Source organism: Eucalyptus grandis, chromosome 5, assembly GCF_016545825.1.
Source record: "Eucalyptus grandis isolate ANBG69807.140 chromosome 5, ASM1654582v1, whole genome shotgun sequence".
NCBI classification, from domain to species: Eukaryota; Viridiplantae; Streptophyta; class Magnoliopsida; order Myrtales; family Myrtaceae; genus Eucalyptus; species Eucalyptus grandis.
The window spans coordinates 39934657-39950754 of record NC_052616.1 but is presented as its reverse complement, the minus strand read 5'-3'; the positions used below and the strand labels follow the sequence as shown (position 1 = coordinate 39950754).

General features: G+C 39.9%; 1 protein-coding gene and 1 pseudogene across 1 annotated transcript; both read right to left on the bottom strand.

Annotated features, from left to right (window-relative positions):
* Positions 1 to 4695: 4695 nt before the first annotated feature.
* On the bottom strand, positions 4696 to 5250 carry LOC120293890 (agamous-like MADS-box protein AGL61). Its single transcript, XM_039313680.1, has one exon. It carries the CDS (start codon positions 5248 to 5250, stop codon positions 4696 to 4698), a length of 555 nt encoding a protein of 184 aa, XP_039169614.1.
* A 5107-nt stretch (positions 5251 to 10357) lies between these two features.
* LOC104446967 lies at positions 10358 to 13280 on the bottom strand (annotated as a pseudogene).
* Between the last annotated feature and the right edge of the window lie 2818 nt (positions 13281 to 16098).

Sequence of the window (16098 nt, the reverse complement as noted above, 5' to 3'; positions counted from 1 at the left end):
TACTTAGGAGATCCCAAGTCTTTGATATGGAAAGTGGAATGGAGATAGCTTTTGAATTTTGCAATAGACAGTTCATTATTCCCCATGATAAGAATGTCATCAACATATATTAAAAGATAGATTGATGACGTACCTTCAGTCCATGTGAACAAGGCATAATCGTGTCTGGAATGCTGAAAACCTATGTTGGTTAAAGTAGCAGTGAACTTAGCATACCATTGTCTAGAAGCCTGTTTGAGTCCATACAGGGATTTGCGGAGACGACACACACGAGACTCCCCCTATCTGCGTAATCCCTATGGAAGCTCCATGTAAATCTCTTCATCTAGATCTCCATGTAAGAAAGCATTATTAACATCAATTTGATGCAGCGGCCAATTGCGAAAAGTAGCAATGGATAAGAAAGAACGAACATTGACTTCTTTTGCCACAAGAGAGAATGTTTCATGATAATCAAAGCCTTCTCGTTGCGTGAACCCTTTTGCAACTAAACGGGCCTTGTATCGTTCAACGGTTTCATCGGCTTTAAATTTGATTTTATAAACCCATTTGCAGCTAATAGGTTTTCTTCCTGCTGGTAATGGAACAATGTCCCAAGTCTGATTCTCATTGAGAGCCTTGAGTTCAGCTTCCATAGCATGCTGCCATTTAAGATCATGTGCTGCTTCAGAGTACGATGATGGTTCCTGTTCTTCCGAAATTCTACTAATGCGGCACATGTGTTCTGATAACAGTCTACTAAATGAAACATAAGATGATACTGGGTACTGCGTACCTAGACAATCCAACGTAGGACATATATAATCATTTGTCCATGTAGGAGGTCTAATGTGACGTCCATAATGCCAAGGCTGCTCAATTCTGGTTTCTTCTGATATTACAGGAGACGGATTCTGGTGGATCATCGGCGAAGAGGTCACTAAAGAATTTGATGAAGTATCTTCCTCAGGTGAAGAAATTGGTGAGTCGATTGCTCGATTTGAATCATCGGGCATATGTTGTTTTGGTGCAATAAATATATACTGATTCTGAACAGTGAGATCGTCTTCTGATAAGAAAGGTCGATGATCTGACTCTGGAATGGAAGACATCGACGTAGTTTCTTGAAAAGGAAAAATATCTTCTTGGAAGACAACATCCTTGCTAACAAAAAAATGCCCCGTAGAGATTTCCATGACCCAATAGCCTTTTTGCAATGTAGGATATCCCATAAAAACACACCGAATGGCATGAGGATCCATTTTACTTCGGTGGCCCAGATTCGCCGCATAATAGAAACATCCGAAAACTCGAAGATGATCAATTATTGGTTGCTTTCCATAAAGTAATTCAAAAGGAGTCCGCCCATTAAGAATTCTAGTCGGCATGCGATTGATCAAATAAGCTGTTGTGATTACACAATCACCCCAAAATTCTTCAGGTATGGAAGCTTGATATTTTAGGGCTCGAGCTACCTCTAAGGGGTGACGATGTTTTCTTTCGACAATCCCATTTTGTTGGGGTGTATAATTACATGAACTCTCATGTAGAATACCTCGTGAAGACAAGAATGATTCACATTCCGCAGAAAAGAACTCACGTCCATTATCCGTACGAATTTTCTGGACAGGTCTGTCGAATTGATTTTTAATGAGAGATAGAAAATTCGACAGTGTTGAAAAAGTCTGACTTTTGGATTGCATAAGGAAAACCCAAGTAGCTCGAGTATAGTCATCAACAATGGTCAAGAAAAATCGAGACCCATCACGATGTGGAGTGTGGTAGGGTCCCCAAATATCCAAATAAAGTAAAGAGAAAGCACTGGTGGATCTAGATGTGCTAACTGGATAATGTGTTTGAGACTGTTTTGCCAATGGGTAGATTGGACATTTAGAATAAGGGAATTTTGTAGTATGACCCAAGCATTGATGAAAAATAAGATTTTTATTACTCGCAATGACATTACAAGAAATGCTTTTATTGAGTAATTTGAAATTCCTTTGGGGATCAATCCAAAAATATAGCCCTTCTGCAACACTACCCAAGCCCATCGGGGCTGCCAGTCAAAAGGTCCTGAAAGAAGTAATCATTGCGATTGAATATGGCACGACAAGAATTATCCTCACAAGCTTTTGAGACTGATAAGAGATTGAACTCAAAATCAGGAATGAATAGAACATTTTTGAGAATAATATCTGGACTAAGTTGGATAGTACCAATTTTGGTAACATGAGTGGTATTTCCATTGGGGGGCGTACATATACCGAAGAATGTGGCATCTTTTGAATATTAGTAAATGACCGTTCATTGCAAACTATATGATCACTAGCACCCAAATCAACTATCCATGCATCAACTGATATTGAATTTTCCTTGTATAAAGAAATACTTGAAAAATTCGCAGCCTTATCATTTGTTGCCAGCTGATTTAATGCTTTCATTATATTCTGATACTGATCTTAGGTAATTATTTGATTTGCTCCATCAGTCCTTCGTGTTGAAACCTGGTAAGCAGCAACATCTTTTTCCTTCTTATCACCTGGTTTTCCATGTAATTTCCAGCACATATCAATAGGATGATGAGGACGTCTACAATATTCACAGTATTTACCCTTAATTTTTGATTTTGCCCAGTATTTTTGGTGGATGATGTGGCATTTTGTGAGCCTCCGGATGCCCTATATGCGGGTGCTGTCGTGGCCAAATAAAGGGTGTTGGATTCGCTTGGGCCGGCGATTAGATAAGGACCGTCCGATCTCTTCTGATGTGGACCGTTGGATGCTGATGGGCGGATCAAACCGTAGCCGTCCAATTTGCTTCCATCCCAGCCGTTGATTGTAGGGTTTCCACCTACCCCAATCATCGTCCCAAAACGTCCGTGTCCGCCCCCTTCTTGTGCGAAGCTCTCGACTCCTCCAGCCATGCTGTGACTGCCATGGACACAGTGTGGCGTCTCTCCAAATCTGAAGTTCGTTTGGAAGGCAGCAAGGGCGACTTATTCGCCGACTCTGCCGTGCTTGGTTGCGGCTTGCTGCTGGCTTTCCTCTTGGACCACCAGTTGGTAGATCCGGCCGAGCGAAGGTAACGGGTCCATCGCCAAGATCTGCGATCGAAAAGGTGAGTACGTATCGTTCAAGATAAGTAGAAACCAAGTCACACTCTCCCGTTCCTTAATTTTCTGGTACTGTTTCAGCGTTTCTTCGGGACCCTCGAGTCGTTCCTCCGCTGCCTTGAGCTCATTCCAAAGAGCCGAGAAGCCGATTAAAGCAGGTAGTGACCGATTGATTGTTTTGTTTCAGCTCCGAGATAGCCTGGGTAATGGTAAAGAGCTTCGTCGGATTGAGACGTCCATACATCTCTCGGATGTTTGCCCAAAAGGTCTTGGAGTCCTCGATTGGCGGTAGCCCAGCTGCAACGTTTGGAGCGAGACAATTTCTGATCCAGTACGGACTAATTGGTTGCATTTTTTTCTAGAAACGTTGCATTCGTTCGTCGGTTGGATAGGGGACGGTGCCATCAAGGAAACCATCCTTGTCCTTCGTTACGAGTGCTCGCCGGAGGTCCTGAGCCCAGGTGTTGTAGTTGTCCTGTCCGATGAGCTGCATGTTGATAAGTCGGAGCTCCGGTTCGTCGGCCGTTGTCGTGTGAAGGGGATCTCCGGGCTTGGGACGGCCACCGTTGAACGGAAATGCGTAGGGCAGAAAACCAGTTTGGAAACCGGGTTGTGGAATCGGGTAGGGATCCATTGGGATGGATCCAGATTCAGGACCCGTTCTTGTCCAGCACGACCCGTCGTTTGGATAGTTTTCCCGAGAAGATCCACGTCCTTCGGGTCGATTCCGAGCCCATTCCATTTTCCTCTCCAGTAAGCTCGTTGAGCCCATACATTGCTCGACCAAATGGCCCATTGGCCTTGAATAGGGTACCAGCCGAGATGAGGCCACTGAATTGGTCCATGCATTTGGAACGAAGCAGGTGGCGCCGTAACAGATGGCTGAGGAGGTACCGACGAAGCAATAATTGATGATCGAGCAGGTATCGCTCCTTCTTCTATCGGGTCGACTGGTTCTGGATCTGAGGCTTGGTGAGGTGAGTTGGAGGTTTCCTCCATTGGATGATTTTATCAAGGTTTTTTTAAAAAAAAAAAAAAAAAGAGCAGAGAAGAAATTCCTATTCGGTGGCTGGTTTGTTTTGTAGAGTTGATGTCGCAACAACAGACCAGAAAAGAACCGAAGGGCAACGAAGATGCGGAAGCTTAGGCTAGAATCTGTTGCTCTGATACCATGATAGAAAATAAGGTGGAGAGGAAACTGGAGCTTTTGTATTTCTGTATATTACTGTTGTACATGCTGATTACACTATTTGTAATACAAAGGGCAAAGAGTAAAACAGGAAAGGAATAAAAGAAAATATACATCGATTCTAATTCCTATTTTACCAAGTCAATTACCGACTAAATAAATCAATCATTGATACTCAGGATGGTATTTCCTAAGTTATCAAATTATATTTCCAACATAAGGCTTGGTCTCTTTAGGAAAAACCGATGAATATTAAGGCTCCGTTCATTTCGTGAAAAATAAATTTTGGAAAATGTTTTTTGGATTTTCGGCATTCGTTTCACGGAAAATATTAACTTTGAGAAAATATTTTTCTTGAACAGAAAAAAAATCTTATAAATAAGGAAAAAATGTTGTCCACTTTTGAAATGTGGAATTATTTCTCCAACTCCTGCCCTTGAGAGGATCCGGATGCCTCTCCTTGAGTCTTTTGATTGATCGACCTCCTCAAGCTCCGCTTAAGCTCCTCCATTCGCCCCTTCATTTGGTAGAGTTCTTCCCGATTGAGCTCTTCGATGGGAGCTTCCCACCATGCCGCATCGCTTTTTCCTTTGGTCAGTTGCTTCAACGCTTTGCCTTGTGCCTTCTCAGCTTTGATTTGATTGTAGAGCTCATCATGCTGTTGGTTGAGCTCCTTACATTTGGCCTGCCGATAGGACTCGACCAAAGCTTGAGAACTATTGTTGGGCGAAGGGTTTCGGTTGAGGAACCGATTGGCGACTGCATCAATGGATGGATGGGCAAAAGAAAAGGGATTTCCAGAAGGAGAGAATGCTACAAAACCCACCTCCGCCCCGCAAAGGGTCACGAGCTCCTTTGCCTTTTTGTTGATGCTGGATTTACGTTTTGAAAATGTAATAAGCCTGCTACTCTCATTTTCAATTTGTTTCATCCCAGGTCTTGGATTCTCTCCTGTTTGTCTTCCTGCCATAGTCAAAGAAATTAATCTAACACAAGTAGCAAACGAGTAAGCTGTGATATTGGCTAACACAAAGAAAATAGAATAAAGCTGTGATTTTGGTTAGCGCAGAGATAACAAAGAGAAAATGCACGTATTTATACATGGATGTGAATGTCAAATTCAGTATAAGCAGTTGAGAGACAACCTCTTTTGGGCTGTCACCTTCTATAAGATGGATTAAATAATAGTAAGGTTATTTATCGTTGTGGATAAGAATATCGTGATCATGATATACATACTAATCACTATCACAACGTCTATGAAAGTCGAGATAAGTATGTTATCTACGGATTATGGTATGTCGCTGAAAGCAAGAAAGTAGATTTTTTTTTTCTATTTTAGCCTACTTTCCAAAAAAAAAATTCGAGCATTCAACGTCATCCATGATTTCATCCATCAATTTTAATAAAGTTTGAAAAAATGAGATTATGCAATCTATTTAGGTCCAATCTATAAGAAATTCCAAAATGAATATTTATGTAACTTCATATCCCGCTCAATGTCAAAGATAATTGGATCATCATAGGTTGGACATGTTTCAGTTACCAAATAAATTTATTTTCGTGAGGAAAATTGGTAGTTTATATGATCTTTGCAGAATTACATACAAATGCTCACGGATCTCATTTTCCGAGATAGTTAATAGCCATGGTTGATGATTACTCGGCATCCATTCCTCATCGAAAAAGTTACCCCTTCATATAATCGTACCAAGTGTCGATATTGGGCTCTCTTTTTCTTCTTTCATTCATTCTTTTTTGTTTTATCTTTTCATTTTGCTTTCAAATAAAATTAGATTTTCTATGAAACCGCTGCTTAGATAGTATAGAAAATTATTATAAAGACATTACAATGAACATGATCGTGATTTTCATAAAATATGGGAAGAGTAGTTTATGGAAAACTCTGAAGACGTGCCCACACTCAAATAAGTTAAACATAATCGTTCTACTCTTAATCAAGCAACTTTTATCAATGGTCACTTCAACCTTAAAATTATATGAGAAATAGTTCCAAATATATATGTATATACTAGAAAAAACCATATGATCACACATAACTATGGATCAAAGAAATAAAATATAAATAATTAATAAATAATCTACCTTTCAAGTTTAAATACAAATAATCGTCAACTATCTCGTAAATCTCTCACCTCGCATTTTAGAACATATCACATCCAAAAATATATTAAAATCTTTACAAATCATATTTATCTCTTTACAAATTTAATTATTTTTATTACTTATAAGTACATGCAAGTTGCATTCGCATGTGCTATTATTTTAATTATAATTGAGGAGAAGAGGACTTACACTTATTGGGGCGCATAGCAGAAACCCAACATTTTCATCCAGAGAAATTGCTAATAGAAAGTCCAAGTCTGACCTTATTAACATATTCAACTAAACTCATCTTCACTCAAAAGGTTGAGTCAATAAGTTATGGGTAAATAATGATATATCAACTACTCGATAACACTCATTTTCTAGTATGGGATTTTTCCTAACACAACTCATACCCGTCATATGTGAACTTAGCATTAGGTTTGCTCTCCCTTAATTCAAATATCATTCTATATCAAGATATCTCAACTTAAATATTTACTTTGTTACTTGTGAGGACCGCAAAAACAATGAAGCACACCTTCATGTTGACACCTGAAATTTTTGTGGACAAATGAATATTAACAAGAGCAAAAGAAAAAGTGAAGCCTACAGTGCAACGGATCAAGCCCAAGGGCCCATCCGAATCTTTTAGAATTTCGCTCATTACTTTTGGTCATAGCCCATTTGATCTCCAATTAGTTCATGGAACTTATAACCCATAGAACTTATAAGAAATGAAGAGCCACAAAAAAATGTATGGTTAAAAAAAAAACCCTAAAGATATAGCTTAATTTTCTTTAGTTAGCATAACCATTAGTTTAAGGATTTTAATGAGTACATTTGATATTCAATTTTAGTAAAAAGGTCCTTTAGAAAGGAATGGACTTGATTTAATTATAGCTCATGGGGATCATGTCCTAGGGATTATAACTTGACTATGTATGATGATTATTGGGTTTTCTTTCTCATACTTTACTTTAAGCCTTTTTCAATACTTTGGTATTTAATTCTTGCAATTCCAATGTATTGTTTGTTCATTTCCTTTTCTAGAATGGTTAGGTCTAGTTTAGGATCATAATGAACCTTCAAGAAAATTTGCATGGACATTTAGCAACATTGAAGACCTTTTAGGACCATAATTGGTGAAAGTTGTGTGATCACTTAGATGAACAATCACTCTCAAGTTAGGTATCAAAAAGGTGTTAATAGAAATGTTAACGTAAATAAGTCCCGAACTTAGAAACGCCAATGGTATAGGAATCAAGACAACATCCTACATCTCGATTGGTTTCTAGCTGACCTCGAACAGTTAATGGTGACTACTACAGTTCGTTAGGCTAAATCATAACTTCAAATGAACTCCAATACCACGCAAGATATGATACTGGGAGAGATTGTGCTTAAAATTGATGGACTGATTTGGATCACCATTTGATGATGTGTTTGAGTCATCTTTTGGGACGCAAACAAAAATAGCTAGATTGTGAACTCATTAAAATTGAAGCAGTAATACAATGCAAATTTGAACTTGTTATAATGAGCACATATAAAATAAATTAAAACTATCACTCAAAATAATCCTTCCTTATTTTCATATCACGGGATGAAAATTGGAGCAAAACTATAATGCAAATTTGTCGCCAAGGGATTATTTCCCCAACTTCTGTCCTTGAAAGCATGTGGATGCCTCTTCTTGCGTTGGTTCATTGATTGACCGCCACAAGTTTTGTCGAAGGTCCTCCATTCGCACCTTCATTTGGTAGAGCTTTTCCCGGTTGAGCTCTTCAGTGGGAGCTTCCCACAATGCCACATCGCCTTTTCCTTTGGTCAGTCGCTTCAACACTTTGCCCCGTGCCTTCTCAGCTTCGATTTGATTAATGAGCTCATCATGTTGTTGGTTGAGCTCATTACGATAGACTCAAAAGTATGAGACCTATCATTAGGCTGAGGGTTTTGGTAGAGGAATCGATTGGCGATTGTATCGATAGATGGATGAACATAAGAAAAGGTTTTTCCGCCATGAAAGAGTACTACAAATCCCGCCTCCACTCCACAGCGGGTCACAAGCTTGCTTGCTTATTTGTAGACACTATGTTTACACTTTGAATATGCTGTAAGTCTCCGGTTCTCATTCTCAATTTGTTTCATCTCATTCTTGGATGGTTTCTTCTTTGTCTTCCCGCCATAATCAAAGAGAAAGTGCTCTGAGACAATAGCAAACGAGTAAAGTTGTGATATGGGTCAATGCAGAGATAATAAAGAGAAATGGACGTATTTATACTTGGATATAAATGTTAATTTTATTATGAGCAGTTGTTGGATAATCTCTTCCAACTGCCACCTTCTGTAAGATGGATAAATCAAAAGTGGGTTATTTATGATTGTTGATATACGTATCTGAATCATGATTTATATTGCAATGTCCACAAATCAAGATGACTATGTACTGTACCCATTAAGGTGTGGGGGTGGAAAACAAGAAAGTAGAATTTTTTTTTAATCTATTTTAGCATGCTTTTCTTGCAATTTTCTTGAGCATTCAATGTCGTTCATTTTTCCGTCCAATAAATTTTTCATTAATTTCAAAACAAAAGAAATTATGCAATTGATTTAAGTTCATTCTACAACAAAATTCTTACTTAGTAATAGATTGCAAGTACAATTCAACTTACTCAACGAATCTCTGAAAATTAATATGTGTGTGACTTCATATTCTTCTCAAAGTCAAAGATAGTTGGGCCATCATAGGTCGGAGATGTTTTGCCAACGACCCACAAAGACTAATGTATCTACAACTACATGCCTGAGCGGCAGTCAAACGGAGGCGTTTGGAGGCATATATGATACCTGGGCTCCGAGCGGTGGAGATGTAAGAAAAATTACCAACTTGACCCTTAGCCCAAGTGTTATATTCAATGAAATGCTTTGGGGAGTTGAAAATAATCGTAGATCCGAAGATTCCTGAATAAGTCAACCTTTCGAACTATTATTGAATCCACCGCTGAACCGATTGCTGTTGTTTAGTTGGTTTTTGATGAATCAGATAATGTTTCCGAATCGACTGTGCTCCTTCCACTTTTTTCTAATGACTTGTTTTTAGTAAATATTTGAATTTAAAGCTCTCAAGCCGCTTGTGTCCAAATTTATAAATCTTTTGTTGGATCTATTCTATCCTCAATGGGTTCCAACCCCATGCATACAAGGAAGTACATGTAAAAAGTATATGTTAACTAGTTATTTTCCTTGGACCACTGGGATTTGTCCTAATAACCACCCTTCCCCTTCCAACATGGAAGGGGGAGGTGGAGGGTTCCAATCTCCACTTTCAGGGTTGAGGTAGGGATAATTTAATTTTAATTTTAAGTGTGGGTTTCGATTTCTACGTCCTGCAATGAGACAGGACAAAAATCTGAGAGCAGGAGTGAGAGCAAGGGTTAGAATATGAGTAGAATATGATCGACAAAATGGAAGAAGAAAGAAGTTATTTTCCTTATGTAAATTCCACAAATTTTTACGTTTCTTCATGCCTTTGAATTCGCTTTCCTGAGCTTATCTACTCATAATTGCTCAGTGGGTGCTCAAAATACTGGTAAGTCCCAAACACCTCACAATGGGGAGTTTAGTCCTAGCTTGTTGCTATCAATTTCAAAAATGTTGAGATGGAGCGTCTTATGAAGTTTCATAAGCTCGAATGAATTCCATGTATCAGTTTCACTTTAAAAAATCTGTTCATCTGAACCGCAGTATGTAAGAGAAATGTATCAGCAGTTTTCATTCCACATTCTAAAGTACAGACAAAATGATAACCAAAATAGCACGGAAAAATCTCTCAAAAACAAGAAAGGTTTCCTTCCGGCAACTCCTATGGTCTACTAATGACGACCAAAGTAGATTAAATTTGCCCAAGTTGAATAGCAAAAGGCATTTCATTTACTAATGACGAATCATATACAAATGCAACCGTTGCTGTACAAAAAACTAATGTCCATACAAATGACAGAGACCAAAAACTGGGATTGCGGTGCAGATGACAGTAGGTCCCGTTTCTTGCTTCAGATCACATCCCAGCTGCATCGGGGCATAGATGAAATTGTCTCCCTCGCGAAATTTGAACTCCAATGTCAATAGATTGATCGATTCTCTCTTCTACTTAGCATGACTCCATTGAATGAGGAAGCTGCTGTTGGCTCTTCGGAAAATCCAACCAGTTCCAAACGGTCAGCATCCCTGCGGCATCTCCTGTGAAAAAAAGGCCTCCGGGAGCTGCTTGAAGAGTCCTAATTTCTCGTCTTGAGAATAGCTTGCCCCTTTCAGTGAACCTGGAGTACGATGCATTAAGTCAGCCAAGCAGAAGAAGAGAACAGTCTTCACCGAGAGACAAGGATGTCAAACAAATTAGAGAAATTATTTTGGACTTACGATGGGAGCTCATACAAGCGAACAGTGTTGTCGATGCATGCACAAAGGAGGACTGGCTTGCCCCCACCATCACTCATCCCTGAAAGTGCAAGAATACCCTGTGCCGGACAAAATGATATTTGCAACATCAAGATATGATATTACATCACTTCCATCAGACAAGAAGCACGGTGACAAACTGACAAAGCATCCACAGGTGAAAGATGATGTCTTCTCCACATAGAGCAAAAAGAACATGGAAGATACTTGACATTATGCCTATATTACAAAGATTCATTCTACATTATTCATATAGTTATTTTTAGCTGAGGAGATACAACAGGAGCAATAAGATGCATCTTTGCAATCTAAGATAGTAAAACAAGTCCATGCACTTTGCACGTATGAAGTCAATAAAAGAAAACACAAAATTTACCTTCATTGTCTACATGTTTTCCTATAGTAACATCATCAACCACAACATACCATAATCCACACAAGTGTCAAAATAAATGAAAAATAAATAAAAATTAGCGAGCAACATACATGGTCCTCATGATGTGCATACACAACTTCCAAGCTGCCTCCTTCAGTGGCCCCCCAGACCTTAACTGTCTGATCTAATGAACAAGATATCAAGTACTGGTCCCAGCAAAGAAGTGACATCACCACATCAATGTGTCCAACAAGTTCCTGAACACACTCCAGAGTGTGCAAGTCCCACACCTGCAGGGGAGAAAATACATAAGATGTGAAGGGTCAGGACAATACTACATACAGTAGAGCCGGACAGAAAAATAAGGAGAGGTTGTAGCAAACCAATAAAAGTGATGCAAAGGAAAACATAAACTATGAGGGACAAGCCATGCCCTTCAAAGGACACACAACTAACTAATCAGGGGGAGAGACATCTATAATAAACCAGCTTACCCTTATGGTCTGGTCAATGGAACCTGAATACAACCGGTCACGTCCAACAGTTAATGATACCACGCCCCGAGTGTGACCCCTGAGAGGCGCAGTCATCTGAAAAGGATCAGCCTCACTACCTCCTTTCCACACCAAGATAGTGCCATCCTAGAAGCAAAATTTGTTCAGTGTAATCATCAAAAGACCAATATAATTTCGCACAAGTGTTAACAGAATGAGGCAGTCAGTGATCACAGGAATGTTGACCTAGGTGGGCCACACTTGAAGAAGAAGAAGAAGAGAAGAATTTCAGGTCTAAACCAAAAATCCACACTCACAATCAGCATCAATTGTTTTATCACAGAAGGAGATTCTAAAGAAACAGACTAGACAAAATTCCAGCAGATAAGTCACCGAAATTGACATTAAATTCTTTCTAATAATAAATTACCCCGGCTCCGGCCAAAAGCATGTTATTATCAAAAGACCTAGGTGGGCCACACTTGAAGAAGAAGAGAGGAACTTCAGGTCTAAACCAAAATCCACCCTCACACTCGGCATCAATTGTTGTTATATCACAGAACAAGATTCTAAAGAAACAGACTAGACAAAATTCCAGCAGATAAGTCACCTAAATTAACATTAAATTCTCTCTAATAATAAATTACCTCAGCTCTGGCAAAAAGCATGTTATTACCAACTTCCATAGTGTGGACCTATCCAACTAGTCCACTGATATCATGACTAGCACCATTCTGGATATTCCATGCCTACAAGAGATACAAGAGAAAGCAATGAATTAAAGCTGAGCAGCTCACTGATTCAAGAATTGCCAAAGAAAATAATAACAAAGGCCAAAGGAGACCCAGTCAACCGCTCACCTTAACTGTATTAGGCATGCCGACAAACAACCAAGGACCTTCACAAGTGAAACACCCAACTTCTCCCCTGAGGTTGATCACTTGAACACATTGACCAGTGTGACAGTCCCAGATTCGTACTGTTCCATCTTTGCTTCCAGAGTAGAGCATGGTAGATACAGAAGGAAGTGCTATTCCAGAAACACCCTGTCATAAAAAGCATCAGGTGAGTACAAACTTACTTTTATGCCAGACAGGTAATGATAAATCAACATCTTGATTAGCACAGGACGGAAACAAATTGGAGTTTATCAAAACATTCGATGCAACCAAGTTTTCTCTATCCATAGTCTTGGATATAAGAGAGAACACAAAAGGCAAAAACTGTAAATAGTACCTTTTTATGCCCCTCAAGCTTAGCCAGCATGGCAAAATCAACACCTTGAAACCATGAATGCAAGAAAGGACATGTATCGCCCTTCACACAATTGCCCGATATCCAGTAGCGGCAAACTTTTTCTTGGGCCATTCAAGGGTTTTTTTCTATTGATGAATCGCCTCTCTTTCTAGAAGATGAATTCGCTGAATTCACCGCACTAGATTCAGGGCCCTTCCCAGGGCAATCCTCAGGCATCGACAGCTTTGCAGCTTGGTGGTAAACATTGCGTGGAAGAGATGCCTCGTGCAAAAACCTGCAGGGATTCCGCTTGCACCTCCCTTCTGACCAGAAAGTGCAAACTCCGGGGCTTGTTGGTGCTCTTCGAAGCCGATTATAGTGAGCAGCTGATTTCTGTGTCCAACCCACAGTACTCCTTGCTGTCTTAATATCCATGCTATTATACAGAAACACAGACAATCAATCCCTGAACCGAATAACCTATCCAAAGTCAACTCAAAGCACCAGAACTCGTTCTTGCAAGAATATCCATCGCAGAAAAACCAAGGTCCGCTGTAGCCAGCAATCCCAGGCATGTCACTTCCTCTATCACCACTAACATGGACAGAATAAAGAACGATCGACCTATAATAGAATGCATAACCATCTCCATCCATGATTCCCATCTCTTTCAGTTCCAACCAGATCAAAATCACCCAGAAGCAGGATAAACTGAAAAACCTAGAACACGAATGACTCAATGGTACAACGACGTCACATTGTCCAAGCCCTTCACGTGAAAACTTGCAGTTATGAAACCCAATTTCCAAACTCGCCATCCCAGTAACAGCCCCTCAAAATCAAGATAACAAATCCCCGATCCTTTCAGGCGGAAGAAAACCCGATTCCTTCGGGATCAAGAAACCCAACAATCCCCGCGAACGAGTACCAAACGGAAGCCCGATGGCCCTCGTCGTCACCGCCGGAAACCCACCTTCCAGAAACCCCTCCGACGGCAAGCGGGAGATCGCCATCGTCGAAAGAAGAAGACAAAACCCACCTAGCGGAAACTTGCTCGCTACGCTTCGCTAGAAACCGCGGGGAGAGAGGCGTCGAAAGAAGCAAGCAAGCAAACCTGAGGAGACGCAAAGCGACGAACCCACGATCGCGCTCGAGTCGAAGAACGAAGATTGGCGGTCCAATGATCGGAAAGGCTTTGCACGGCGAGAGAGCGGCGGAGAGAGAGGCGGAAAGACGGCGGAGACGAGCGTTCTTGGATGGAAATAGCCGTTGGCCTTGGGCCTTCTTTTATAGGTAAGGCACAGGCGTGGAGGTTACCGAGGTAACTTGCTAGCCAAGTCGCCTTATAGATTTCCTTGATTTTGTACTGGAAAAGAGGGGATTTTTTTTTTAGAAAAAGGAAAAGAAAATTAAATACGATATAAAGTATATAATGCTCTAAGGTGACAGAAAATAAGGTAGAGAGGAAACTGGAGCTTTTGTATTTCTGTATATTACTGTTGTACATGCTGATTACACTATTTGTAATACAAAGGGCAAAGAGTAAAATATGAAATGAATAAAAGAAAATATACATTGATTCTAATTCCTATTTTACCAAGTCAATTACCGACTAAATAAATCAATCATTGATACTCAGGATAGTATTTCCTAAGTTATCAAATTATATTTTCAACATTCCCCCTCAAGCTGGTGGTCTATATATATCGAGGACACCAAGCTTGCTTAATAGGGATTTGATGAAGTACCTTCAGTCATGTGAACAAGGCATAATCGTGTCTGGAATGCTAAAAACCTATGTTGGTTAAAGTAGCAGTGAACTTAGCATACCATTGTCTAGAAGCATGTTTGAGTCCATATAGGGATTTGCGCAGACGACACACACGAGACTCCCCCTATCTGCGTAATCCCTGTGGAAGCTCCATGTAAATCTCTTCATCTAGATCTCCATGTAAGAAAGCATTATTAACATCAATTTGATGTAGCGGCCAATTGCAAAAAGCAACAATGGATAAGAAAGAACGAACAGTGACTTCTTTTGCCACAAGAGAGAATGTTTCATGATAATCAAAGCCTTCTCGTTGCGTGAACCCTTACGCAACTAAATGGGCCTTGTATCATTCAACGGTTCCATCGGCTTTAAATTTGATTTTATAGACCCATTTGCAGCCAATAGGTTTTCTTCCTGCTGGTAATGGGACAATGTCCCAAGTCTGATTCTCATTGAGAGCCTTGAGTTCAGCTTCCATAGCATGCTGCCATTTAAGATCATGTGCTGCTTCAGAGTACGATGACGGTTCCTGTTCTTCCGAAATTCTACTAATGCAGCACATGTGTTTTGATAACAGTCTACTAAATGAAACATAAGATGATACGGGGTACTGCGTACCTGGACAATCCAACGTAGGACATATATAATCATTTGTCCATGTAGGAGGTCTAATGTGACGTCAAGAATGCCAAGGCTGCTCAATTCTGGTTTCTTCTAATATTACAGGAGACGGATTTTGGTGGATCATCGGCGAAGAGGTCACTAAAGAATTTGATGAAGTATCTTCCTTAGGTGAAGAAATTGGTGAGTCAATTGCTCGATTTGAATCATCGGGCATATGCTATTCTGGTGCAATAAATATATATTGATTCTGAACAGTGAGATCGTCTTCTGATAAGAAAGGTCGATGATCTGACTCTGGAATGGAAGACATCGATGCAGTTTCTTGAAAAGGAAAAATATCTTCTTGGAAGACAACATCCTTGCTAACAAAACAATGCCCCGTAGAGATTTCCATGACCCGATAGCCTTTTTGCAATGTAGGATATCCCATAAAAATAGACCGAATGGCACGAGGATCCATTTTACTTCGGTGGCCCATATTCGCCGCATAATACAAACATCTGAAAACTCGAAGATGATCAATTATTGGTTGCTTTCCATAAAGTAATTCAAAAGGAGTCCGCGCATTAAGAATTCTAGTTGGCATGCGATTGATCAAATAAGCTGCTGTGATTACACAATCACCCCAAAATTATTCAGGTATGGAAGCTTGATATTTTAGGGCTCGAGCCACCTCTAAGGGGTGACGATGTTTTCTTTCGACAATCCCATTTTGTTGGGGTGTATAATTACATGAACTCTCATGTAGAA

Coding starts and splice junctions, on each gene's coding strand:
- LOC120293890 (XM_039313680.1), bottom strand. CDS start 5,250: ATGGCAGGAAGACAAACAGGAGAGAATCCAAGACCTGGGATGAAACAA.